At 46.8% G+C, this 25,210-nt stretch overlaps 1 protein-coding gene across 2 annotated transcripts; it reads left to right on the top strand.

Annotated features, from left to right (window-relative positions):
* Positions 1–1,783: 1,783 nt before the first annotated feature.
* On the top strand, positions 1,784–23,642 carry SUMF1 (sulfatase modifying factor 1). 2 transcript variants are annotated; one of them, XR_004242368.1, is made up of 9 exons: positions 1,784–2,021; positions 3,494–3,667; positions 5,359–5,433; positions 13,806–13,888; positions 15,845–15,967; positions 16,501–16,615; positions 17,486–17,599; positions 21,378–21,513; positions 22,798–22,879. XR_004242368.1 is itself a non-coding variant. In XM_032120888.1 (9 exons), exons 1-9 carry the CDS (start codon positions 1,818–1,820, stop codon positions 22,906–22,908), a joined length of 1,059 nt encoding a protein of 352 aa, XP_031976779.1. In that variant the 5' UTR covers positions 1,785–1,817; the 3' UTR covers positions 22,909–23,642. The 2 variants fall into 2 exon arrangements, 1 of the variants encoding a protein (XP_031976779.1); XM_032120888.1 differs by lacking the exon at positions 21,378–21,513 and adding an exon at positions 21,280–21,339 and having other exon boundaries at positions 1,785–2,021; positions 22,798–23,642.
* Positions 23,643–25,210: the final 1,568 nt, after the last annotated feature.

Genomic DNA, 25,210 nt, shown 5'->3' on the forward strand with positions numbered 1-25,210 from the left:
AAACATTGCACCTCCAGCCTGCAGGGTGGCTTTGCACAGGTTTTGCCTCTGCTGTTGGCTCAGGTGCAGCTCAACAGCCCTGGAAGAAAAACGAGAGCAGAAGATATTCCAGGACTCTGAGGATCAATCTGTCTCCTCTTGCTCGTGGCTGATCTTCACGATGAGGAAGCTGATCCCAAAAGTTCCCTGTCCTTAGGGAGATCTATGCCAGCACTCAGGGATGAAAAGCACTCCCGACAAATGCTAGGAACACCTCAGCCTCTCAGTGAAGTGCTGGAAAGTCTCTCATTCCCATCACATTTTAATAACAGCAAGACCAGAAGCGTGGGGACTCGGTGTGAGGATAGAGAAAAACTAAAGCCTGCATGGCTGAGCACAAACGTGATCCACACCAGGAAAAGTTCTCCAGAGTCCTCAGGATCACACACTGGAAGTTGGATGTTGCTCAGAAGCAAACTGTAATTATTTCATCTGTTCTCTGGGAAGAGTAAGGAATATGAACCCTCCTGATGGAACTACACAAATGGTGCACACAAGAATTCCAGGGAAACGAGCCATGAGAACAAGTGGGCAGGATACACTAGAGAGCTGTCATTGGAAATCAGCTGATTTTCCTGAATTCCGTCATCACGCAGCCAGAATCCCATGGCTTTAATAAGGGGAGGTTATCCTGGCAGACTGTTTTCAGTTCTAGAAGTCTGTAGAATTTGGATGCCTACATTTTGCTCTCACTTCAGTGAATTGTGTTGGGCAAAATTTGGAAGGAGAAAAAAAGTTTTAATGCTCATTTTCATAGACATTCATTCACGGACACATGGCAAAGATCACCGTGCCAACGCAAAAGGAATATCTCCCTTTTCTGACCCCAAAGCAGCAAGGGTTGCTTGTCTAATTAAGTTTGCACTAATTTGTTTTCCTGCACTCGGATGCTTTTCCAGAGCACGTCACGGGGCAAAAGGGAGTCTTGATGGATGACTGGAATTCATCCCTGCGAGGCCTCCCTGCACTGCTGCTTCACACGCAGCGAAACGTCCCAGAGCCAACACAGCTGGGTGCAGCTCCTTTCGGTACTCACACACACCAAACAACAAAACCCCTCCTTCACTCTGGCCACGCTTCTCTTTGCTGCAAGGATATGCAAAAAGGATATTGAATATTTGGAATTCATAACCCTCAGGATGAGTAAAGATTTATTTTGGCGTAGGGGATGATGCAGAAGGTCCATTCTGTTGATAGTTCCGAACAGAAGCTCCCAAAAGAAAGTAAGGATTTTACATGGCAAAGCACCAGAATCTTCAACAACTACACTGAGCTGCAGGGAAAAATGATGGAAAACTCAGGAATTGCGAGTTCCCTGATGTGGACGGGGAATACCAAAGCACCCTTCCTGGAAAGGATCTGGAGCCATGCTCTTGGCACCCCTTATGAGATATTTGTAGAGATATTCGAGGTATTTAGATGGACTGGTGAGATTCCCATGGGTATTTGAGGTTTCTACGTGGATTGCCGAGTTCCCCTCTTAGTCTTCAGTCTGGAGTGAAGAGGCCCTGAACACTCTCTCTTCATCAGAGCGCTGCTCCAGACCCCTCACCATCCGCACAAGCTCTGCAGGTCCCGGTGTGGGCGGGGACGGGGAGGGACAGGGAGGGACAGGGAGGGACACGAGGGGACGGGGAAGGACAGGGAGGGACACGAGGGGAGGGACACGAGGGGACAGCCCCGGTCCCGCCCCTCACGTTCCCCTCGGGGCGCGGCGCGGCCCCTTTAAGACGCGGCCTGTCACGTGACCGCGGGCGGCACGTGGCCCGGCCGCCAATATGGCCGCGCCCAGGCGGTTGTGCAGCTGCCTCCTCCTGCTGCTAATGGCAATGGCAATAGCAATGGCAATAGCGGGGCCCTCCGGGACACCCGGCACCGGGGACTGCGGCTGCAGCGCCAGTCGGGCCGCCGGGGACGGGCGGGAGGCGGCGGCGCGGCGCTACTCGGCGGCGGGCAGCGGGCGGAGCGTCGGGCGCGGGCCGGTGAGCGGCGGGGGCCCAGCGACCTGGGGGACCGGGCCGGGCCGTGGGGCTGTCCCGGTGGAGCAGGACCTCCTCCGGGATAACGGAGCAGCCGGGGAAATGCTGTGGAGAAGCTTAAATTAAATTAAAGGCGGGTGGGCCGAACGGCCGACGAACTGGGCTTGGGCGCGGGTGCTGCTTCTGGCCCCATCTCGCTCTTCTCTCTCGGAGAGAACGAGAAAACAGGAGGGGCTTTCTCTCCAGTTGCCTCTGTTGTAATGCTGGGAAGCTGCATCAGCTTGGAAAAACCTGTGTCACGCAGGGAGTGTGGGAGCTTGCTGAGTGAAAGACAAACAGCAGCGACTGTGACTCCAGTGCTGCAGGCTGCACTTCAGACACTGGAGAATGTTTAAAGAGTAATAATCTCTGTTGTTCTTGGGATCCATGTCACTGGTAGACATTTTGTGTGACAAACCTGAGCAGTTCACTGTGGGTCTGGAGAATGAAAAAATCCTCTGACTCTTTATGCAGCGGGCAGCTCCAGCAGTAGGTAATTATGCTAATTACTGCTGGTTTATGTTATGGTCACAAGATAACTTGATGATGCTCAGCTAGAAAACATCTTTACCAGCAGAGAAGGGAGAGAAGAATTGGCCTCTCCCTCACCCGCAAATAGGATTATTTATTTCCAGCATGTTTTTAGAACTGGGGAGCCAGCAAGAGTTAATTTTGCACGTGGTTTGGGACCCGTGAGCTCTGAGCCTGGCTTGGAAGCCTCTTCAGGGAGCTGTTTCAGCTACGGAGGGTTGAAGAGAGATTGGAAGGGAGGAAGTGGTGCAACTTTGCACCACGTTGTCATTTACTAAGTCCTAAAAAATGTAAGCAAATTTATCCTGAAGCCCTTTTATGGAGTCAGTTTCAGACTATCTGTAAGTGCTCAGATTCTTCTCAGTGGAAAAAGTTACGAGGACACAGTCAGCTTCAGATGTGGCTAGGCCAAACGAGAAGGTATTTGGAGCATTTTTTATGGGCCAGTTGCAAGTTGTGTGAATTTTAGGTGTTGCTGGGAGAGACCCAAGCAGGAGGAGAGATCTACAGTGGAGAAGAAACAATGAAATGGGACGTGTAAGGTCATGGCAAATACTCACTCCAGCTGCCCCAAAGAACAAGGAGAGGTGCTGGGGAGCTGCTGTGAACTTATTTGCTGCCCTGGCAGTGGTGTAACTGCAGAACTAACATAAGAAAGGGTAACATAAGAAACAGAGCACACATTTCTCCTCATGAGAGCATGAGCATGACCCAGACTTCACGCAGAAAAGCTGCAAACAGGGATTTGTTCCCAACTTAAGTTCTGTTTGCCGTTTCTCCAAACGGGCTGGTCAAAATGGTGTTTCAAAAACAGCTGCAAAGCTGAGGTGCAGGAGGAGTAAAACCAGCGTGGGGCTTCTCAGTCTTTCACTTTCCCAGCTCTTTGGGTGGTGTTTGCTCTGCAGATGGTGGCGATTCCAGGAGGGGTGTTCACCATGGGCACCCACGAGCCTGAAATCCAGCAGGATGGAGAGGGGCCCGCCCGAAGAGTCCGCATTGACAGCTTCTACATGGACCAGTACGAGGTCAGCAACGAGGAGTTCGAGAGCTTTGTGAGTTCCACTGGGTACATCACTGAGGTAAGGCACCAGGGCATCCCAGCTCCTGTCAGCCTGAGGAAATCCCTGTTGAAAACTGAGGCTTTTCTTCTTGAAGGACATCACAATACTTGTTTGGGATTTGCAGGCTCCAGTGTTTCTGATGGAAGTAGTGGAGAGAAGGAATTGTCTGGCCTTGCTGTCCCAGGTTGGAAGAGCATTCAGGTGTTTGTGGTTGTGTTTAATAACTGACACCTGAACTCATGTCTGTCCCGCAGCCTGGGTGATGCCAACAGCTCTCTGCAGAGTTTTTTGGGGTGGTTTGCTTGGGGTTTTTTGACATTTGGGTCCTAAAGCTCTTTGTACCAGTACAACCAGGTTAGATTTTCCTTGTTTTAGAGAAACTTGAAGAAGGCATTTAACAAACTGAGACGGCCAAGGACTCTGCAGGCTGGCTCAGCACAGCTCCTTGCTGGTGAGCAGAGAGCCCTGTGCCCGAGGAGGAGACAATAGCAAGTGCAGTAATAATTGTGTGCATGTAGCTGGGAACAATGGACTAGGAATATGTTAAGGTTCTTCCCAGAAAGGAGCCACCTGTGCCTGAAGCTCAGCTCCCTCCTGACAGCTGACTGTTCCTACGCAGCTTTGACAGAACCCTGACAGCCCTTTTAGGCAAATGAAAGCCTCGGTAATGAGCAGGTCTCAAAGGAGGCACTTTGCTGGATTCACTTGATGAACTGGTTCTCATTTGGAAGGCAGGATCCTCTGGTTGGATGAACAGCTTCTTTTGTCTACTATTTCTGTTCCTTAGCTCGATAATTATGAAAAAAGGCTGTTTAACTATTTTGAGTTGGAACAAAGCTTGCCTGTTGCAAACAGCTGCTGGGATGAGCACGTGTGTGGTGGGGTTAAATGTGGAATCACAGAATACCCTCAGCTGGAAGGGACCACAAGGATCATCAGTCCAACCCCTGGCTCTGCACAGACACCCCAACAATCTCATCCTGTGGGACAATCCCACTGTCCAAACGCTCCTGGAGCTCTGGCACGTAGAACTGCATCATGTGGGGTCTGTTTCAGACTTCATGGCTCAGCTGCTGTGGTTGGGTGTTCCACTTACACCTCCTCTCTTTTTTCCTCTTGGTAGAATGTACCATGATTGGTTGAAATTATTTGTATTTTTTATTCTTTTGGCTTTATATAATGCTAGATATAATGATTGAGTTACTTTTAACTCTTTATTGTCGTAGCAGCACTTTAAAACATGGTACTGGTGATGATGGAGCAGTAAGTGACAAGGCTTAAGTCTTCTATTGTGATTCCCAAAGGAAAAATAAAAGGAACTGAAATGTGCCCTTCCATGTTAGATTAATGGCTGTAGTGTTTGAAAGCAGCTGGGACCATCAGAACTGCATTTTTAATTAATAAAAGTAAAAACATGTGCAGAAGGTCAGTGAGCTGCCTTCTGCCCAGTGGCTGCTGAACAACAACAACAACAACATCCAGAGAAAAAATCCCTTCTTTTCTGTTCCAAAACAGCTTCCTTGAAAGAGAACTCAAATTCACTATTAGAATCTGTGTGGTCAAAGGCTGAACTCGATGTACTTGGAGGTCTTTTCCAACCTTAATAATTCTCTGAATTTTCTTATCTTTGATAAAGCAAAGCTGTAAATGTTGAGTGTGGTTTTAAGAATAACATTCTTAAATGGTTGAATCCTTTGTTCTTTCCATAGGCAGAGAAGTTTGGTGACTCCTTTGTGTTTGAGGGGATGCTGAGTGAAGCAGTGAAGGCTGACATCCACCAAGCAGTGAGTAACACAGCAGGGGGAAACTCCCTGAGCAATCCCTGGGCTATGTTGGCAATTACAGCAGGGGTAACTAAACTCTGTGATGTCCTCAAAGCCAGCTGCAAAAATGGGGGTTATGGAGAGCTGTTTGGCCTGGAATCATGGACTGAAATGGGGAGGATTTGCAGTCTATTCTCTGTCCTTTTTCTTTAACAAACAATTAAAAATATCTACTCCTGATTAGCAAAAGTTGGTGTCAACCTCTTGTTGTCTTTTTTTGCTTCCTACCTGAGAAGTTCAGGCTGAGTCTATAAGATTCCTTATGTTGTGAATGGCTGAAGTTTATGATGTTTCCTCCTTGTCTCTAGAAGATCTTGTGTTCATTTGCTGCTTTTCCAGCTGCCTTCATTCCCCCTGGGCAAAGCAGTGACCCTGGGAGGGGCAGTGCTGACTATGCTGGAGCTGATCCAATTTTCCTGTTGCATGGAAGTGAATATTGGTTTAAAAAGAAAGAAAATTGCATAGTAAATCTTCCCTGCCCTCCCTTTCCTCTTTTTCTGTTGTGAATGTGTTGCTGAGCCTTTCTCAGGCTTCAGATACCTCCTCTTTAACCTTAACAGGTCAGGTCCCCTTTGCAGCTCTTGACAGATAAGCAGATTGTGTCCTGTCATCTCCTGGATGAGTTGATCTGCTCTGAGCACAGGTTTGGGCACAATGATCTCCTGAGGTCCCCTCCTGTCAGAATTATCCTCAGCTCTGATGGGCACAGTTTGATTTTTGTTTTCAAGGGGCAGCCTGAGAGATGGGAGGTTTCAGGAAGCCCACTGTGAGTGTGTGCTGTGAGGGACTGGAAAAGAATGTGGGATTTGGGTTCCTCCTGCCAGGGAAGGAAGATTACAAGTGCAGTTTGTAATCTCTTAATTCAGGACTAACATTTGTGCACTGTGAGAGATAAGACTAAACTGCAGTTCCCACCACCAGCATAACTGATGCTAAATCCATCCATGGATTTGTTCTGCCTTAATAAAAATAATAAAAAATACAAATTAAAAAAAAAAATGAATGGCTCATCCCATCTTCCCAACCATCAGTAATGCAGAAATTCTTTTTCCTGTGTGGTTCTGTGATGCAGAAATCCCTAAATCAGGTTGTCTGTTTTAAAACAAACAAACAAACCCCAAGAATGCTGCTGTAAGTTCAGCCCTGGCAATTTTGTAAACACAGAGTGTTGGGAGCCACTTTCCTGAGTGTATCAGCCAAATTTCCAAGTGTTGGCTGCAGTGCTCACAGGACAAGTCTTATGCCAGAGGCCTGGAATGCAGCCTGAACTGGTCTTTTTGGCTGCTGCTTTGTGAAGGTTTTCTGGAGTTGTTAAAAGTAAACTTGCTGTGAAGAGTCAACTTCTTCAATCATAACTATCAGATGAAAAGCAGAAATAAGATATAAATATTGGCATGTTACTGGCACTGAAAATCCCTCCAAGCAATGGGAGAAAGGATTGTGGTTTTCCTTCTCCCCAGTGGCTCAGGAGTGTTTTGACAAGGATTTTCTCCAGTTGAAGCACAGGCATGTGAAATGCAAGTGTGAATATAGGGGAAGGAGCAGCAGGAATGTAAATTTAGTAAGCAGTATTTCATCTGCAGTGAAATAACTGGGGAAAGGTGAAAGTGGAGGTACCAAACTGAGTACTTCATTATAGAGAATGAGCTGTGTGTGTCTGGTGGGGGCTTTGCTCTGTTTGGCCACTTTGTCTTCTCCAGTTCTTAAAGCAGATTTATCAGAGCCTCAAAGCCATGACTGAGGGCAGAGCTGGGGCTGGTGGCAGCTGCTGCAGGAGTGATCCAGCTGAGCACGTAGGGTGATTGTTGGAGCTCTGGGTGTGCCTTTCCTGGAGGTGAGGTGGGCTCCCAGATAGCCACTGACAGGAATGTGGGCTGGCCTAAACCTCTGGAAGGGAAGCAGTAAAAAGGGGTGTAGCAGCCGATGATGGAATTGTTGCAGATTTCTGGGAACTCAAGTTTTAGTTTTGGCCTCCAAGTTCATGGTGGTCACGTGGCAGAGAGGGAGGATTTAGTGCTGTGCCAGATGAGGGTGTTACTGATGGAACTGGGGAGGGCTCCTTCAAACGGAAAAGGATTTTGTAGGGCAAGGGTGAAAGGTCCTTTGAAGCTGAAGTGCTTCGTGTGGGCTTAAAAAATTTTGAGAGCTTCACATCTTAAATTCTTCACGTGCAGCCTGGAGAAGAGAAGGGTCTGGGGAGACCTTAGAGCCTCTTCCAGGGCCTAAAGGGGCTGCAGAAGAGATAGAGGAGGACTTTGGACAAGGGCCTGGAGAGACAGGACACAGGGAATGGCTTCCCACTGGCAGAGGGCAGGCATAGATGGGATATTGGGAAGGAATTGTTCCCTGGGAGGGTGGGCAGGCCCTGGCACAGGGTGCCCAGAGCAGCTGGGGCTGCCCCTGGATCCCTGGCAGTGCCCAAGGCCAGGCTGGACATTGGGGCTTGGAGCAGCCTGGGACAGTGGGAGGTGTCCCTGCCCCTGGCAGGGGTGGAACTGGGTGGGCTTTGAGGTTCCTTCCAGCCTGAACCATTCTATAATTCCATTTTGTTCTGAGGGGATTTGAGAGCTCTTGCCAATAACTGCAGGAGTTTTCTTTGCTGTCCAGGTACCATGGAAAAGGGAAACAGGGTGGCACAACAGGAGTGCAGCTTCAGTCTTTGCTCACTGGAGAGAGTGAGAATGTTGTTATTCCTGGCTTGTGGAAGGCAGAAAAATTAATTTTTGCTTCAAGGCCAGATAAATTCTGCACTGAGGAGCCTGAGAGCATACAAATGTGTGTGCTGCCTTTGTCTGTATGGGCATGGAATTTTGGGCCTGGAATGCAATGGAATGGGTTCACTGGCAGCACAAGCAAACATAAATTCTGGCCAATCCAGAACTATGGGATGCTGCTTTCATCCCTGTTGGTATGGAAATCTCTGCAGTGGCCTGGAGCTGTGCAATTTGCCTATTTCATAATAACCCCAAACTGAAACATTCTGCATTTCAGCTGAACATCTCCAGTTGCTGCTGAGAGGAGCCCTGGTTGCAGGTGGGACAGCAGTGCCAGTGTGGGCAGGGTGAGCTGTTCCTCACAGCCCCCAGTGCTTCAGCTACTCCCTACAAGGAGCTGGGGAAATGGAGCTATTGAACTGTTCCTCTGGGTTTTTGTATTCTACTCCCACCGCTGGGATAAAGAGGGATGTGCGGGAATTCTCCCTGGGAATTGCCAGTAATGTTAGCCCGTGTTTATCAGAGCAAACTGCAGCGTTACAGCAGGGCATGGTTTGTGCCTCGGGCTGGGGATAAGTCAGTGCACATCTCGTTTCCTTAAAGCTCATATGCACTTGGTTACTGGAAAAAATGACCACTTTGAGTGCAGATTTAGATATTGGCTGGAAATTAGACTTGCAGAGGTGTCTGCCTTTACCAGGAATATTGGTTCCTCAAAAGAAGCTTCTTCCGATTCCAAAACTTGCACTTAATGAATCTGACTGGATTTTAGCATCACATATTTGTGGTTATTTTTCTTGGAGGATTGACAGGGCTGTGAAGTTTTACACTGTCTGAACTGAAGTTCAATGACCTTTCCTTATGCAAAGGAAAAGGTCCCTTCATAAAAGTGCTTGTTTCCAATCAAGGCTGAAATATTTCTTGTAACTGATGACTTATAAAGTAAAAATAAATATATTTTAAAGCCGCTGCCTTTCCTTTGTGAGCAGTTTCAAACTGCTGTAAAACACTGGGATTTAAGGCAGATAATATCAATATTCAATATTAAACAAACCCCCTTGTTGCTTCCATTTCTGAGCTCATGAGGGAGGCCATTAACTTTAGAAAATAAGAGTGAGAACAGATTCTTCTGTAATTAGAGCTTTGGGGGAGCTGGGACTTGTAATTGATAGAATAAATAGCACGGGAATTGCAGGAGCTGGCAAAATCAGGTATTCCCAGAATCCCAGGCTGGCTGGGGTTGGAAGGGACCTGTGGAGATCCTCTATCCCAACCCTGATGCAAATGTGAGTTACCTGCTGGACAAATACTCTGCTAACGGTGAGTTCGGGTCTGTGTGTGACTGGTCCCCTGCAGAACTTCCCAGTCCTGGCTCAGTTCTTGTCCCTCATTACAGCAGGTTTGTTCTCTGCAGGGACAATGGAGTGGATCCATTGCACAGTAATTATTTTTATTTCTTAAACTTCTCACCCTACTAAAAATGTTCCATTTTCTGTCTGCCTCTTTCTTCAGCAGTTCATTAATCAGTGCTCAAGGTTTAGGATCTGGCTTACGGGAGGAAAAACTGTCAGAGATTTATGCGTATCTGCCTTACATGGATAAAATAAAACCTCATCCAAAAATTATGTTCTTTACTGAATAACTAATTTTTTCTCACGTCCTACCAATGCTAGCAAGATCCTTCTGCCTATCAAAGATGTACACAGCTTAACACCATCTGAGTCAAACAAGTGGTAACCTATTAAGTCAGCTTCTGAACTGGAGTTTTTGTAAGAACCCACCACTTAATAAATGATTCGTAAAGTGTTTTCCAGACTTGGGCTACTTTTCACTCAAAATCTCTTTTCACACAGTCAATTCTGAAATTGCTGAAGTTCTTACTCTGCAGTCACTTTTGCTTTTTCCAGCTGTCCATCCTGACCTGGTGTAAGGCTTTGCTACATTCAAATAGCATTAGAATGCTGCAGCACAACAGATGATGATGTTTGGTGCCATGTGTCTGGCCAGCAGCATGAATTTGTCATCATCTTGTGGGCCTGACTTAAGGTTCAAATCTGCAGCTTTGTTATTTCAGAGGACTTGCTGCTTGATAGAATGTTGGAGTTGGAGCCAAGATGAGCTGCTCTGTTGAGTTTATTTTGGGTATTTTTTCTAATACATAAATCAGATTTGAATTTGAGATTTGCTTCTCAAGTGGGGGTTGTTTTTCTCGAATGTGGCCAGTGTCATGTCAGCGCAAGACTAATAAATGTTTTTATTGCTATTGGCTGGGGGTTGGGTGGATTTGGGGTGTTTTTCAGGGGTATTCCCCTACTGCAGTACCAGCAATAGGGTAATGCTCCCAATGAAACTCATTTTGTGATGTTCCCCACTCTAATATTTTTTCTACATAGATTTAAGAAGGAATTTTCCTCAAGGTAATTGTGAAGTAGTTTAAAAATCTTGACATCATGAGGTAATGGAGCAATTAAAGTTAGGCTGTCCCAGCCTACTTGGAAAAGAAAATGGAACACTGAGAACGAGCATTTTCTGCAGGCTGTTAGTGGGAGTTGAGGCTTCAGCTCTGCAAATTGCTCCGCCCCAGTGCAAAGCTCGTGGGTCGGAATTAATTGCTCGAGCTCTTCCCAGTGTTATCGCACTGGGCTCTCTTTTTGCAGTGCTCTGAGTCTGTAAGAAGCAGAACAGTGAGTTCTTGAAGTTTAATCCTGGAGGGGAGAGCTGGATAATCCCTGTTTCCAGCTGGATCAGACCAAAACGAGCTCTTGTGCCTCTGCTTTGCTCCGGGAAGCGTTTCCCTGTGCACGAGCAGTTGTGTAAGGATTGCAGGGCAGGTGTGGGTAACCTGGGACAGGTGACATGCTGCAAGAATCAACCAAAAGGAGGGGGATTGTCCTCTGATTCAAGATCTATTCAGCAGCATCTGCTGCTATTTTGACAGCAGGAATCTGTTGCCGGTGCCCAGAACATGTTTCGGGGGGAAGCAGAACGTGAAGTGTTATGAAAGTAACTAAGCTCATTAGTGGCAAGGGAGGACTTGGCTGAATTAACTGTGATGTTGTAATATCTGTCTAATTAGCTCCTCTGCTAATTAGATTTAGAGCAATTAAAAGCTTTAAAGACTTGTGAGAAGTTCTGTGAGAGGACTGTAGATTTCAGGTACGAGATTTCTGGAAGGAGCAGCTTGGTGTGTGTTCACCAGAGCCAGGGACTGCCTGAGTCTCCAGGTAATTCTTGCAGGCTCTCCTGGCCTCTGCCTGGTATCCCTGTCCCAACACTGCATGTGTGCCTGCTCTGGAGCTCTGGGTGCTCTGCAGAGCCTGGCAGCCATTTGGTGCTCAGCTCAGCAGAGCCACAACCAGGAGCTGTGCACATGCAGTGCTCTCCTGTGGAGACATGACATTTTTCTTGGGTTAAAATAAACCAGCCTGATTGAAAGCATCTGCTTTTTCTTTTGCATCACAAAAATGTTTCCCAAAATTAAAGTCGTCTAAAGTGTAAATCTTTGCAGTCTCCTGCAGAGATGTTTTTATCCAAAACCCAGCAGTTTAATTTGCAAAAATATGTTGTGCTTAGAAACTGTCGAAATCTTCTTGTGATCTTTCAGATTTTAGCTTAAGCAAATGGTTCTGCTGCTCTTTTATTTTCCTTAAATAGCTGTAAAATGCTAATTTTGGATTTCTGTCCTATTTTCAGTATAGTTTAAAGGTCAAACCTCAATATGGGCAAGGAATTGGTTAAATCAGACTAGTTTTAAACCTCTTGACTGTAGTATCAGTTCAGCAGCTTGGTCGCTCTGAAGCTGCAGTGCTGTGAGGGTTGAGCAGAGTATCTGCACGAAGGTCTCATTTTGGGGTTTGAATGCTCAGTAACAGAGCTGTAGCTCCTAGCAAGAGACCTGATACTTCTCATGCTTTTTGTAAAGGGCAGTGACTCTGCTTGGGGTGAGAATGTGCTGAGCTTGGTTAGACACTGAGCCAGAACTGGGGTTGACCTTGTTGGTTTATGTGCTTGTCGTGCTGGGGAGGTCAGAGAGGGTCTGTAAAAACTGTCATTGCCTGGGGGGTCCCACTGAGAGCAGGGAGAGCAGCGACAGAATGTCTGGGTCACCAGCAGGCTGCTGGGAGCCCCTTTGTTCCTTTGGTACTGAACACTCGGTGTTCCCTTTGGAAGGGAGGGTGTCCCCACCCTGCGTGTGAACGGCTTCCCAGCCTGGAGGAGCCCTGCAGCCTCCTCAGGGATTGCAGAGCCCTTCCCCAGGGCTCCCAAAAGCTGTGGGCTCTGCAGCTTTAGTCCAGGATTGCTGTTGGTTTACAGGGAGCTTTTAGATACCCAGATGTGCTGTAGGGAAAATCCGTGTGTGCTGAGAGGGGAAGAGGGAAAAGCTGTGGGGAGTGTCAGAGCACAGGCTGCTGAGGTGCTCTAAACCCAAGCTAATGTGTGCTTGTGCAGCACCTCCAGTGCTTGGGCACTTCTGTTGATTTTCCTACTGAAACAGCCAAATGAGGGGTTTGATGTGCAATTTGGACACGAGTTTTCTCAACAATTGATGTGACATAGATAATCTTTTCTCCCATGTATGTGTAATTACATGTTAAGTGCTCTGTTGAAGGATGCAGCTTCCCCCTAGAAGCTGCTGTTAAAATTGTTTGCCCAGACTGATTCTGGGTCTCCTCAATACCAGCTTGCAGTGACTTTTTGGACTTTGCTCTGGAGGTTTGGTGAGTTAAAGGGTAACACTCTTGGCACTTTTCCTACCTGTGTGAGTAACACTTGACAAAGTTGGTCTAGGACTAACCAGCCTCTGGGCTGTTTGCCTCCTAAAGCATTCCAGACTCATTTCCTTTGATTTTTGTTCTTTATAGACATTATCTCTGTAACAGGACTATTTTGGAAGCTGTTGGAATAAACCCACTGTTGCTGGGTGGCATAAATGTTCTTTTTTTGCCTCAGTGAAGGCCCCATTATTAAAATAAGTATTTCTAAGTGAACATGAATCAGAACAGAACAGTTAAGCATGACCTCCTCTGCTTTGAAGTAAGCTTATTAGAAGAAATCCTTAAAGAATGTCTTCCAGGAGAAACTCCTTGGCATTGAAGAACCAAATTTGGGACTTCTGGTTTGAAAGAAATACTCAATGTCTGCATTGCTACAGAGGATTTTGGCTGTGTGATATTTCCCAGCAAACCAGCTAGGGGAAAGAAAAAAGAGAAAAGGCTTCATGCTTCGCTTCCCTTGTGTGGTTCTTCTGTCTCCACCTTCTGGAAGCTGAGAGCAAATAATTTAAAATCAGCTTAGTGGGTTAATGACCTGGAAAGCAAATGTGTCGCAAGATGTGTGTTTGACCCCCAGCTAAAGGGCATCATCAGGGGGTTGTTTCAGTTATGTCAAAACATTGAGTCCAGGGAGCAAATAATTGGGGTGAAAATGCTCTTTAGGTAATTTTTTTATCCTCTCTGCAGACTGTGTCAGGCTAAAGTCAGCCAGGAGGTTAAATTCATACAGGTACAGACTGGTTTGGGTTGGAGGCACCTTAAAGCCCGTTGTCACCTGGTGGTTTTTCAGAAAACCCCTTAGCTGGGAGTTTAAGTGTCCTTCCCTGGTGCTCTTGTCCTTTTTCAGGTGGCAGCTGCTCCCTGGTGGTTGCCTGTGAAAGGAGCCAGCTGGAAGCATCCCGAGGGCCCTGACTCCAGCATCTCCAGCAGGTGAGCCATGAGCAGCCATTCCATCGTCACACACAGTGCTGGTGCATATCCCTGTGGCTCCCACCAGGAGTGGGGCTGCAGGAAAGGGTTTTTATTTAGTCACCTGTCTGCTGCTGCTGCTTCTGGGACTGTTTTCCCACCTTCTGGTGCGTTGCATGCAGCGTTCCATGGCCGTGGTCAATGATGGAGTGCACAAAGGTCTGTGAGGACCATGCTGAAAAGAGCCTCAGAGTTTGCTGTTCACGTTTGTGCACCAGCAGTGAAACACAGCAGAGCTTCCAAGGGTCAGAACCTTCAGTGCAGACCTGGTTTGGAGAGGGAGGATAACTCCTCACTACGTGCACACTCCAGGAGTCTGGGTAGGGTGCACTCTTCCATGTGGGATTTGGAAGCCTCTTTCTCTGGCAACTGAAGAGTTTTGTGCTTTTTTTACTGTGTTCTGACTTTGTGGAAAATCAGTTGTGACTATCTAGAACCTCTAAATGCTTTGGAAAACTCTGCTTTTTCTTACAGTTATTGCCACGCTCTGCCTGCACAAACCCTGAAACTTGCTGATCCTTGTCTTCATACAATTGCTTTCCATTCTGAAGATGAATTTTAGGCCTAGAAAATCAAATTACTCTCTTCATTTGGGACCACTCACATTGCAACTGCCTCTCTCACCAGGCATGTGTCAATGAAGCTGGCACTTCAACTAGTGAAAGTTTCTAACAGCATTTTGAAATCAAATCAGACTCTCTAGCCTAGATGTAGTAGGTTTTTGAGTCCTCTAAGGACAGGACTTTGTTAGTGCACCATCATCTGATGGCTGAAGTGCTCAGTAACGAGTTGTCTGCTCTCCAAGGGCAAGGGAAGAATTATCTGAGGCAAAAATAGAGATAATAGCTGGAGGCGTTGTTAGGGGGAGACAGGAATTGAGGTCAGAGCCAGCAGACAGGAGCTGGAAACCTGCCATGAAATTCTGGGCTTGTGCAAGGGTGGTGCAAACCTGGCCTGGCACAGCTGCTGGGAACCTGCCACGTGGAAGTGGCCCCATGGATTAACAGGGATATGTTGGCTTCTTAAACGAGGCAGGAAAGAGAAATTTATAGAAAGTTCCTCTCTCTCCTGGACCCTCAGCTCTGGAAGCATCTTGGTCTGTTGGAGGCTTGGATGGGGAGGATCCTTCTGCAAGAATGCCTGGGCATTTTTTCTGTCTTTTTCTGCAAAAAAACCCCAATGACTTTAATGTCAGTTCTGGAACCAAACCCCATTAAAGATGGGAGCTCTTGTGTAAACTGTGGACTGCTTAAAGCACCCAAGGAAAATCACTTCCCGGCTGAATTTCTGTGCTTCAGTTTCCTGGGCTGGGTGCTGCAAACGCTGGTGTTGGTAAGACTCTTCCTCATGTCACTTCTCCCTCAAAACTCCCCAGCTGGCAGCAAGGAAAGGACTCAGAGCAGGAGAAGAGCCACAGGGGAGTGAAGAACAATCACCATTAAATTGCAATGTGCATTTTCCTGTTGAGAATCCTGGCTTCTGGCTGAGATGCCCCTTGCCAGGCTGGTTTGACTGTGAGGATGCTGGAGGCCTTTGGTGCCTTCCTTTGGGTCTGCAAGCACCCAGGTTGCCACAGAGGGCAGGGTAGGGACAGTTCCCTGCTGCCTCCTGGGTGCTGCACTTGAGAAAGCACAAGCCATAAATAACTGTAGAGCTGGAGGTGGGAGCAAGACGAGACAAACAGAAGTTAATTGTTTTCTCTTCCTGTTTCCCTCTGATGGCTGCATTTCCCTTCCAGCATCTTGCTGCTTTTCCTTAAACAGTTTCTCTTCTGTAAATGTCACCTGGTGCCTGGTCCAGCTGTAACTGAGCTGTGAACTCATCAGTCCTGTGTGCCTCTGAGTGTCACATTGTGCTGTGCAGCCCTGAGTCTGCCTGGTGCCCTGAGCAGCCTGTCCTGTTCCTTTTTTTCCCCAGAATGGACCATCCAGTCCTTCATGTTTCCTGGAATGATGCTGTGGCCTTCTGCACGTGGGCAGGGAAGCGGCTACCGACAGAGGCTGAGTGGGAGTACAGCTGTCGAGGGGGCCTTGAAAACAGGTACCTGTCCTGAGGGTGTCCCTGAGCAGGGTCTGAAACTGGGGTTTGCCAGATAAGGAGGAGTTGTGAGGGGTTTATGACCCTCAGTGTGCTCTGCAGCCAGGCTGGGAGAGCTGGGGGGTTCACCTGGAGAGGAGAAGGCTCCAGGGAGACCTCAGAGCCCCTTTCAGGGCCTAAAGGGGCTCCAGGAGAGCTGGAGAAGGACTGGGGACAAGGGATGGAGGGACAGGACAAGGGGGAGTAGCTTTACACTTAAGGAGGGGAGGTTTAGATTGAACATTAGGAAAAAAGTATTTATTGCAAGGGTGGGCAGGCCCTGGCACAGGGTGCCCAGAGCAGCTGGGGCTGCCCCTGGATCCCTGGCAGTGTCCGAGACCAGGCTGGATGGGGCTTGGAGCAGCCTGGGACAGTGGAAGGTGTCCCTGCCCATGGCAGGGGGTGGCACTGGATGGGCCCAAACCAGCCTGGGATTCTATATAACACTGACTTTTAATTAGAAGTGTTTGACAGCTGTGCTGTTTGTCCTTTCCCAGGCTTTTCCCATGGGGTAACAAACTGCAGCCCAAAGGCCAACACTACGCCAATATCTGGCAGGGAGAATTCCCCACCAATAACACAGCAGAGGATGGGTACAAGGGGACTGCACCTGTAAGTGTGTCTCAGAGACAATCCAGCATGAGGAAATGATCTTAATCTTCCTAAAATTAAGGTCTGTCTTCAGCAGGATGAGCCATGGCTGTTTTCCATCCCTGTGCTCTTTCATTTTAGATTTTAAGTTACATGAAATTTCACTGCAGGCTTGAGCATTATCAAGAGACACTTTTACAAGCTAATTGAAAAGTAAAGATTACTTTCATTTTAACTTCTAGTTCCTCTCAAACTGACCTCTTTTCCCCCTTTCCAGTCAGTTTGTAGTGAGAAGCTGAAATACTTTCTGCCTGCACTTCTGGCCTCACAGTTTTGTGAACTCAAAAATCACACACTAGTTAAAAAGAAATTAAACTTCCCTTTTGGAGAAAGGTTGAGCCTGTCCAGTATAACAAACAGAGTGGAATTTTAAAGGCAATCAAGAATGGGAATGAATTATTTAATGGTAGTTAAGTAAGTCCAAAAGTTTCAGAAGAGGAGCTTGCACAGGCAGGAGTTGGCAGCCACCGTGGCTTTTCCTTGGTGGGAGGGGAATCTGGGAGCTGTGAGTGGGATCAGGGCATTAATGCCATGCCAGGTGTGCCTGCTGGTCAGACAGTGCCTCTCTGGAGAGGATCATTCTCCAAAACCAGCGAGGAGATGCTGTGTCACACGGGAACAGGGTGCTGGGGACCCAGAGGCGGTCCCAGTTTTCCATCCTGTTTGATTTAAATGCAGTATGTAACAGTGTTCCAGTTCTGCACCACTGATCTGGTGTCTGCTTTTGGGGCTCCTCAGAGTGCCCCTTCAGCAGCCTGGGGCTGGGGTTGAAACCCTGCTTTGTGTGGAGTGGTTACAGAACTGTGCTCCTGTGTTCCCTGTCTCGTGCAGGTCACTGCCTTTCCCCCCAATGGCTACGGCCTCTACAACATGGTGGGGAATGCCTGGGAGTGGACATCTGACTGGTGGGCTGTGCACCACTCCCCACAGGAAGCTCACAACCCTGTAAGTGTTTGGTTGGGGTCATGTCAAGTACAGAATCCCCTCCTGTGACTTGGATCTCGTTGCTGTTTGAAAACCTCCTGTTCTTTGCTCCAGGGGTGGGCTGTGTTCTGGGGAATGGGAGTATCACACCACAACACTGGAATTACAGTGCTCTAGTGCAATTTTTGTGCTGTTTGCTTGGTTGTCCACACCTGGTTAACCATTGAATACTTCCAAACGGGCCTCATATTGCAGAAATCAAGAATTTATGGAATGACTTCTTAAAAAAGGAAGGTTTTTAGTTCCTTTATGTTGCTACAAGCTGTACTTATTTTATCCCTACCAGGCAGAGAACAAACTAGCATGAACTATCTTCCTGGCTTCTGGTAGCTCATTTTAAACTGGACATGTGACAGAGCTCAGGTTTAGGAGAAGTCACCAGGCTCTGAGAGGTGAATCTATGTTTTCCTTTGTGGCAGGCAGAGAGAGGGTCCTGCAGGGTGAGATTGTGTGGTGCTCTGTCTCAGCAGATTCCAGTTCTAGTGTTAGATCTGCTCCTCTCCTGCTTACCCAGGATGAGTAATTCTCATGACCTCACACAAAATATGACAAGTGAGGCCACGTACAGTTTGTCACTCAAAACCCCACCAAAACCCCAGTGTTTTTTATTTGCTTACAAATTACAAAGCACTTTCAGGTTTATTTTTACTCCTGGTAACTATTTGTGAATGCAAGACAATCAGTTATGAAACCCCCCCCAACAATCCATGTGCAGAATTCCATACATTCCTTGTAACCAATCCCCAGCATACCCCAAATCTCTCCAGTACTAGAAAGCTGCTTTGAAGATTTTTGGTTGTTAAACTAAATATGTTAAAAACTTTGCCTGAGCTCTGACCCTCTGGAAGAATTCAGAGTCTTTTCAGCCCTGAGAACACATCCTATATTTAGGCTACACTGCCTTGTGCTCTGCAGAGACTGAAGAGTTGGGCTCTGATAGATCTGGTGCTAATCAGTTCTAATGTCTCAGAAGATAACTGCAGCCTGGCTATTTTGGGACACCTTTTCACATGAGGAGATTCAGTTTCCTTACCCATTTAATCAGAAAAACCCTTTGGAATTCACTTTGAAGTGCTCTGCCTCAGACACTGGATTCTGACAATCAGTTTGCATCTGAAAAAATCCTGAAAGCCTCATTGTTAACACCTAGTTTTTAAATACTTTCTGAAGTGTCTGGGTTTAAAACCTCAGCAAACTCATGGAGCTTAATAGAAAGCAAAATTCACAGGACACTTGTTCCCCACCATCACCTTAATCCGGCAGGAAGTGCTGCTGCCTTGGCATCATCAACACCAAAGTGTCTCACTTAAATCATTTTAATGAAGGTGCCTCACTGCAATCCCAGAATCCCAGACTGGTTTGTGTTGGAAGGACCTCAAAGCCCACCCAGTGCTACCCCTGCCATGGCAGGGACACCTCCCACTGTCCCAGGCTGCTCCAAGCCCCAATGTCCAGCCTGGCCTTGGGCACTGCCAGGGATCCAGGGGCAGCCCCAGCTGCTCTGGGCACCCTGTGCCAGGGCCTGCCCACCCTCCCAGGGAGGAATTTCCTCCCTAAAATGTAACTGATCCTTTAGCAGAGAGAGAGCCAAGTGTGTGTGTGAGGTCAATCAAACCACAGTCCCTTTATGGGTTATTTTGTGGTGACTTCTGGCTCTGATTTTTTTTTGTATGAGCTGCAGTTCTCTGTTTGAAAACTGATTTCTCTCCAAACAGAGTAACCACGTGGCTGGTGGTGTACTGCAAATCACTGTGCACCATCAGAAAGCATTTGCTTGATGTACTGAAAGAAATACAACTTTATTTTCAATAACAAAAAAGCTTCTGTGTTGTTTTTAGTAACTTTTAAAAGAACAATCCAACTTTTATGAGCTTTGGTAATGGAATGCACAAGCACTTGTAATTATGTAATCAGACTGGAGTATGGCTGTTGCAGTATTGTAGTACAGAATAACCTTGCTAATATACAGTAAATTCTGAGGTTTAAATCTGGGATCAAAGTCTGGACAGCTCTGGCCCTTTGCACCAGGCAGCCAATGTCCTTCCCCTCCAGTACCAGCTGGTGCACTTCTCCAGGTCAGGCCATAAAACAGTGGTGTCTGATAGAACAGAGATCTGCTTGTTTTAATCAAATGTGACCTTAATTGCTGGGCTGTGATTAGCTTTAGTGAGGGGAAGCACAACCAAGGCAGTTTCCTTCATCTCTAAGTGAGATATGTGCACAAGCAAATATTAACACTGCACATGCTGATGATGGCTATTGGTTTTCTGATTTTCAGACATCTTTGCCAGTTGTTTTATGATAAACTCCTTACCTTCAGTGATTTTAAATAGGAGGATGATGTTTTGCAATAGAATAGATTAATGGAGGACACTACAGCAGATTTCTGCAGGTGGTGAAGTGTTTCAGTGCTGTAATCCTCCTTCAGAGGCTGTGGGGGTCAATTTAAGTTGGTTTTTTGGTTAGCAAATAACCTTTGATGCTCACTTTTTGCCTGGTGGAAGATACTTGTAATTAATAAAAAGATGTACTTATGACCCTTTGGTTCACGTGCTGCTCAGTACAGGTCATCCCTTTGTGATTGCTGACACCTGATAGATTTAGGGCTCTCTAACCCTAACTAAACGTGTTCCTCTTAGTTTATAAAAGTGTCTCTGGAGCCAGTAGAACAGATTGCACTGCACACACAGTGTGTGCACTGCAGCATTTAAGGGAAATCCTGCTCCTCAGCCCCATTGTTCTGCTTTGTCTTGTTCCCGTGGAACTTTTTTTAGGTCAGTTTTCTCCTGGCTTCCCTTAAAATGAGATTAGCAGGCTGGGTGATGAGTGTGCTGGTTAGTGGCTTATCTCAGAGCAGGGACTGCATCCACATGCAGGTGTTGTGAGGACAGTTTCCAGAGGCCTTGGAGTGGGAGCAAGGCTGTGCTGTGGAGGAGCACCCAGGCTTGGAACCGAGCGGATGCTGCCTCAGGGTGTGGCTTTCCTTGACTATTTGTGTGCCACTAAATGCAGTGGTAGGCCAAATTCTTTTTCACAATTACAGATTTTGGCAATAAACATGAGGCTGCTGCAGTTTGTGTGGTGAACTTCCATACAAAGCAGTCAAACTTGGGAGGTGCAGGCAGGAGCTTCTGGAGTACCAGTGTCAGCTCTCAGGATTTTCTGACAGTCCCTGGGATTTCTGTTCAGTTACAAATGCTCCTCTGGGGTAGATTCTTTTAGGACATCACTCCCTGCTAATGCAGACCTGGGTGGGAGACAACTGTACCCCTTGAGACAGGGTAGGAGAGTGAGATCCATGCCAGGTGTGGCCCGACTGGTTGCAGGGTAGTCACTGAGGAAAGCTGGAGCTCATTTTCTTCTTGGTAAAATCCTCTTTAGGAACCTCCCTGTTATCAGGTATTAACCGAAACAAGGCACTGGTGGACAGCAACTGGAATGTTAAATATTTGCAGTGGGGAGGGAGCACAGTCACTGTCACCTGCAAGTCCTGCATGGCAGAATTATTTCAAGCTGTCTGGTTCAGACACCACTGACATTTGTTACACCCCTGGAATATTTATGATTGCTCTTTATCCTTCTCCTTACTCTCTAATTAGCAGTTATTCCCTGAGTACTGACCAGTGTCCTCCCCTCCCCAGAAAGGGCCATCCTCAGGCACGGACAGAGTGAAGAAGGGTGGATCCTACATGTGCCATAAGGTAACGTGGTGTTTCCATGTTCCTCTTCCCTCTGAAAGCACTTGACCATGAAATGATCCTCTGACAGAGTTTCCTGGCAGCCTGGATGCTTGTCAAGGGGTTTCATGGAATTTATGAAGAGCAACACCTGATGTTCCTAAGGATCTCTTTTTGTTTAGCTTGGAATCAAAACAAGTAAGTTTTTTTCCTCAGTGTGGGTTTTAGACACAGAACATCGAATTGATGTGGGCTTCTAATGCTGTTTTCATGAGAGAGCTTGAGTGATACTTGTCAGAGTAGAAAGTGTGGATGTGACTTTGTTTTTTAAGTTTTAGAATGGCTTTTGATCCAGAAAGGATATGGAGCTCCCAAGTAACCTGGTCTAGTGAAAGGTGTTCCTGCCCAGGGCAGGGGGTCGGGACTGGATAAGCTTTAAAGACCCTTCAATCCAAAATCCTTGTATAATTCTGTGGTTCTATGATATCAGGTGTTTGTTTGCAGAGCTGGCTGGGAGATGAAGTGTTTCAGCTCAGTTGGTGGCATACCTGAAAATCCTTCAGAACAGCCAGGATGTGACCACAGAGTGATGGCTGTTCATGACACAGAATCATGTCTTAAACTCTGCTCATGCAGTGCTTAAAACCCCTCATTGTAGACCTCCTGTTTCATTAAAGCTGTCCTGCTCTTCTTCCCTTGCAAAGCCTGTGGCTGGCAAATCACTCCCATAATTAGATTAAATTTTCTACAGTGAGATCCCATTTTCTACACTGATTTCCTTCTTAGGTGAAATCAATGTCAGATGTTAATTAGCAGTTTTGATTAAATTAACAGTGGAATAGGCTCCTCAGTGATGAATAACATGACCCATTTTGAGGGTTTGTGAAGATTCTAGTCTGCCCTAATCTTTTTTTGTAGGTGATAAAACTAGGCTGTGTATCAAGGCAAAACCCCACTGAATACTGTTAGTACAAGGGCTCTTTATGAGGTGCCTGACGTCTGCTCAGACTAATCTTTCTGTGCTGATGCTCTTCTCCCTCTCAGAGCTGACAGAGGCTGAAGTTGCATCTTTTTACATCCCATCCCAGAAGTCTGGCATCTCATTCAGGGAAATGTGTCCAGGCAGGTGCCAGTACCTGTCCATTCCAGTGGGGCATTAGCACACGGATACACAGCTCAGCCTCTGAAGGGAAGCTGAATGGTTGTTTTAGCTTTTGCCCAGAGCAGGAGAGACTGACACTTACTGGCTGACACTTTATCAGACACTTTGCCATTCAGTCTAGTTTTTGTCAGCTGGTGTCTGTGTAGGCTTCCCTCATTTCTAACGCAGTGATTTCCATCTGTATCAGCTCATTGATCTGTCTCTAAGCGATGGCAATGTTTTGCTGTGTTAATCTACCTAATTAATCTGCTAACCTAACAAACCGTTGCCTGAGGAGCCCCAGCTGTGCTAAGAAGTTCCCTTTGTCTGTTGCTGTGCAGTCCTACTGCTACAGGTACCGCTGTGCAGCTCGGAGCCAGAACACCCCCGACAGCTCCGCGTCCAACCTGGGCTTCCGCTGCGCTGCCGACACCGCCCCGGGGCCACGCTGAGCACAGGGATGTGCCTCGGGCACAGGAAGGGCTGGATCCCAGCCCAGGGAGAAGAAATGTGAGCAGCATCCCTTGCTGATGACACAGAATGGAAAAACCTTGCTTCAAGTTCCTGCTGGGGGAAGAAAAACCAGCACTACTCAACAGTGCTTGGAGAACCTTCGTGTTCATGAGGAACCTGGCCTGGATTTAAATCCTGACCACAGTGTTTTGGATTCAACTGGAACAAAACTGAGCAGAAACATGCCAATCATGTTTTCAAAGATTACTTAATCCCAGAATTACTTAGACTGGAAAAGACTTCCAGGATTATTGAGTCCAACCCTTGACTGATCACCACCTTGTCAACTACAACAGCTCTTTTAGACAAGATCTTTATTAATTAGTTCTATTTATATAGAGTTTCTACACTGAAATGCAATAAGCAAAGACTTTATAAACTTCTAGACAGCTTTAAAAGAAATCTGAGGCAGTTAGGAAATTCTAGGCAGCTTTAAGAGAGAATGAAGGAGTCAAGAGCGAGGGCTGGGAGATGACAGCTCTCCCCACAGGCAGCTCGCACAGCCTGTTACATTCCACTTGCAGTGAAAATCATGTCCAGAAATGGGCTTCTTCTGGGGAGATACTTGCTGCTCTTTAGGAAGTGCCTTCTGCAACTGAGGGTGATGATCCTCAGGGTGATGATGATTATAAATCTTGTACATATTTGAATAAAATATCAAGCTTTTGTTTATGCCAAAGACTTTTATTGATGGAAAACCACAATTTCCTTTGAATTTCTTGGACGCAGCGTAGGCTTATTTTAGGGACTTGGAAAATGCAAAACTGGCCTCATTAGAAACTGAAGCTAATGAATGATTCTACTTGAATCAGTGTCATGGAAGTGATGGCAGATGGAACTGTGAGCCCTAAGGTCTAATAGGGTAAATTTCTAAACTGTTTTGTTGAAAATAAAATTCCTCACTGAAAAGGGGAGGAATTTTAGCAAGTAAGAAGGGAAATGGGAGTAATTGAAAAAAACCTTGTTTTGGGATCTGAATGTAACAGTGGATTAACAAAAGCCCTGGCACTGATGCTGGTCCTTGCCAGCATTGTCTTTTCTGTAGAAAACTGGATTTGGCTTTAATGCAAATCCATCACTTGCCAGCTCCTTCTGCACTGGTTTCATGTTGAAAAGATGACACAGGAGAATGCCGGGGCAGCCCCCCACCAAACACCAGCCTCCAGTGGGGTCCAGGTAAGTCCAGCAGGCAGAAGAATCTATTCCAGGACACAGCATGATGTGGCACAATATTGAGAGACTGATAATGATTATTGCACTCAGAGTAGAAAGGAGGAGGGAGGATGAGAGGAAACTCAAGAGTCTTTTGAGCTGTTTGATTGGATTCATTGTGGAAGAGCACACTGAGCTGTGAGGGGCAGACTGGGGCTCTGAAACTGCAAGGAGCCTGAAGGGGAAAGTGAACAGAAATTCAGCAGATACAAGAAAGGGTCTATTTTTTTTTTCTAGTTTCTAGATAGGGAATATTTTAGTAGGATTTTGGTCCACTCCCCGAGGCAGCTGCAGTGCCAAGGCATGGTGGAGTATAGTGCACATGCTGTATGGAAAAAAGCCTTTAACAACTGTCAGGGTGGTTTAGAACTCAGTAACTATTACTTTGTTTTTGCAAGGCTTTCAGTGTGGCTGTTTTGAGCAGTCCAACACTGTGTTCCTGTTCTGTGCTGGGAGGTTTGCTCTAAGCAGATAACTGGGATCAGCTCACTTGCCAGGGGCTGCAGCACTGGCGTGGGCTGAGGGATAGGATTGCACGGACAGAGGGCTCAGCTGTGCTCCTGCTGTAAGGCTGTGATCAAGGACTAGATACTGCTAAAGGTGGTTGGGGCTTTTTTTAATCTACACTTCCTTAACTACTCAAAATCATGCCAAGTGCATATTCATAACAGGAAGGTAACAAACTGTGCTGTCATCCTGAAAATGAGGAGTGCAGATGCTGTAAACTAATCTTGAAACTTTTCTCAGGAGGGAAAGACGAAGTGGATTGGATCATCTGCTCCCAGCCCTGTGGTCTGAAAGTGGCTGGCATGATGCCTTTTCAGGGAGAAAACCAGGTAAGACTCTACACAAGAGACCTTGCAGTCCAGGCTGTGCTCTGGAATCCTGTGCATTCCAGGATACAGGATCCAGGGAGCTTCTCTCCTATAGCAGCAAGAACCCTCAGGCAAGGAGTAAAGTTAATGGTCACTCAGCCTGTAAACTAATTCTGACAAGCAGCTGAAACCCTTTGGAAGGTTTCTGCACTGA

This window comes from Corvus moneduloides, chromosome 11 (genome assembly GCF_009650955.1).
Source record: "Corvus moneduloides isolate bCorMon1 chromosome 11, bCorMon1.pri, whole genome shotgun sequence".
NCBI classification, from domain to species: Eukaryota; Metazoa; Chordata; class Aves; order Passeriformes; family Corvidae; genus Corvus; species Corvus moneduloides.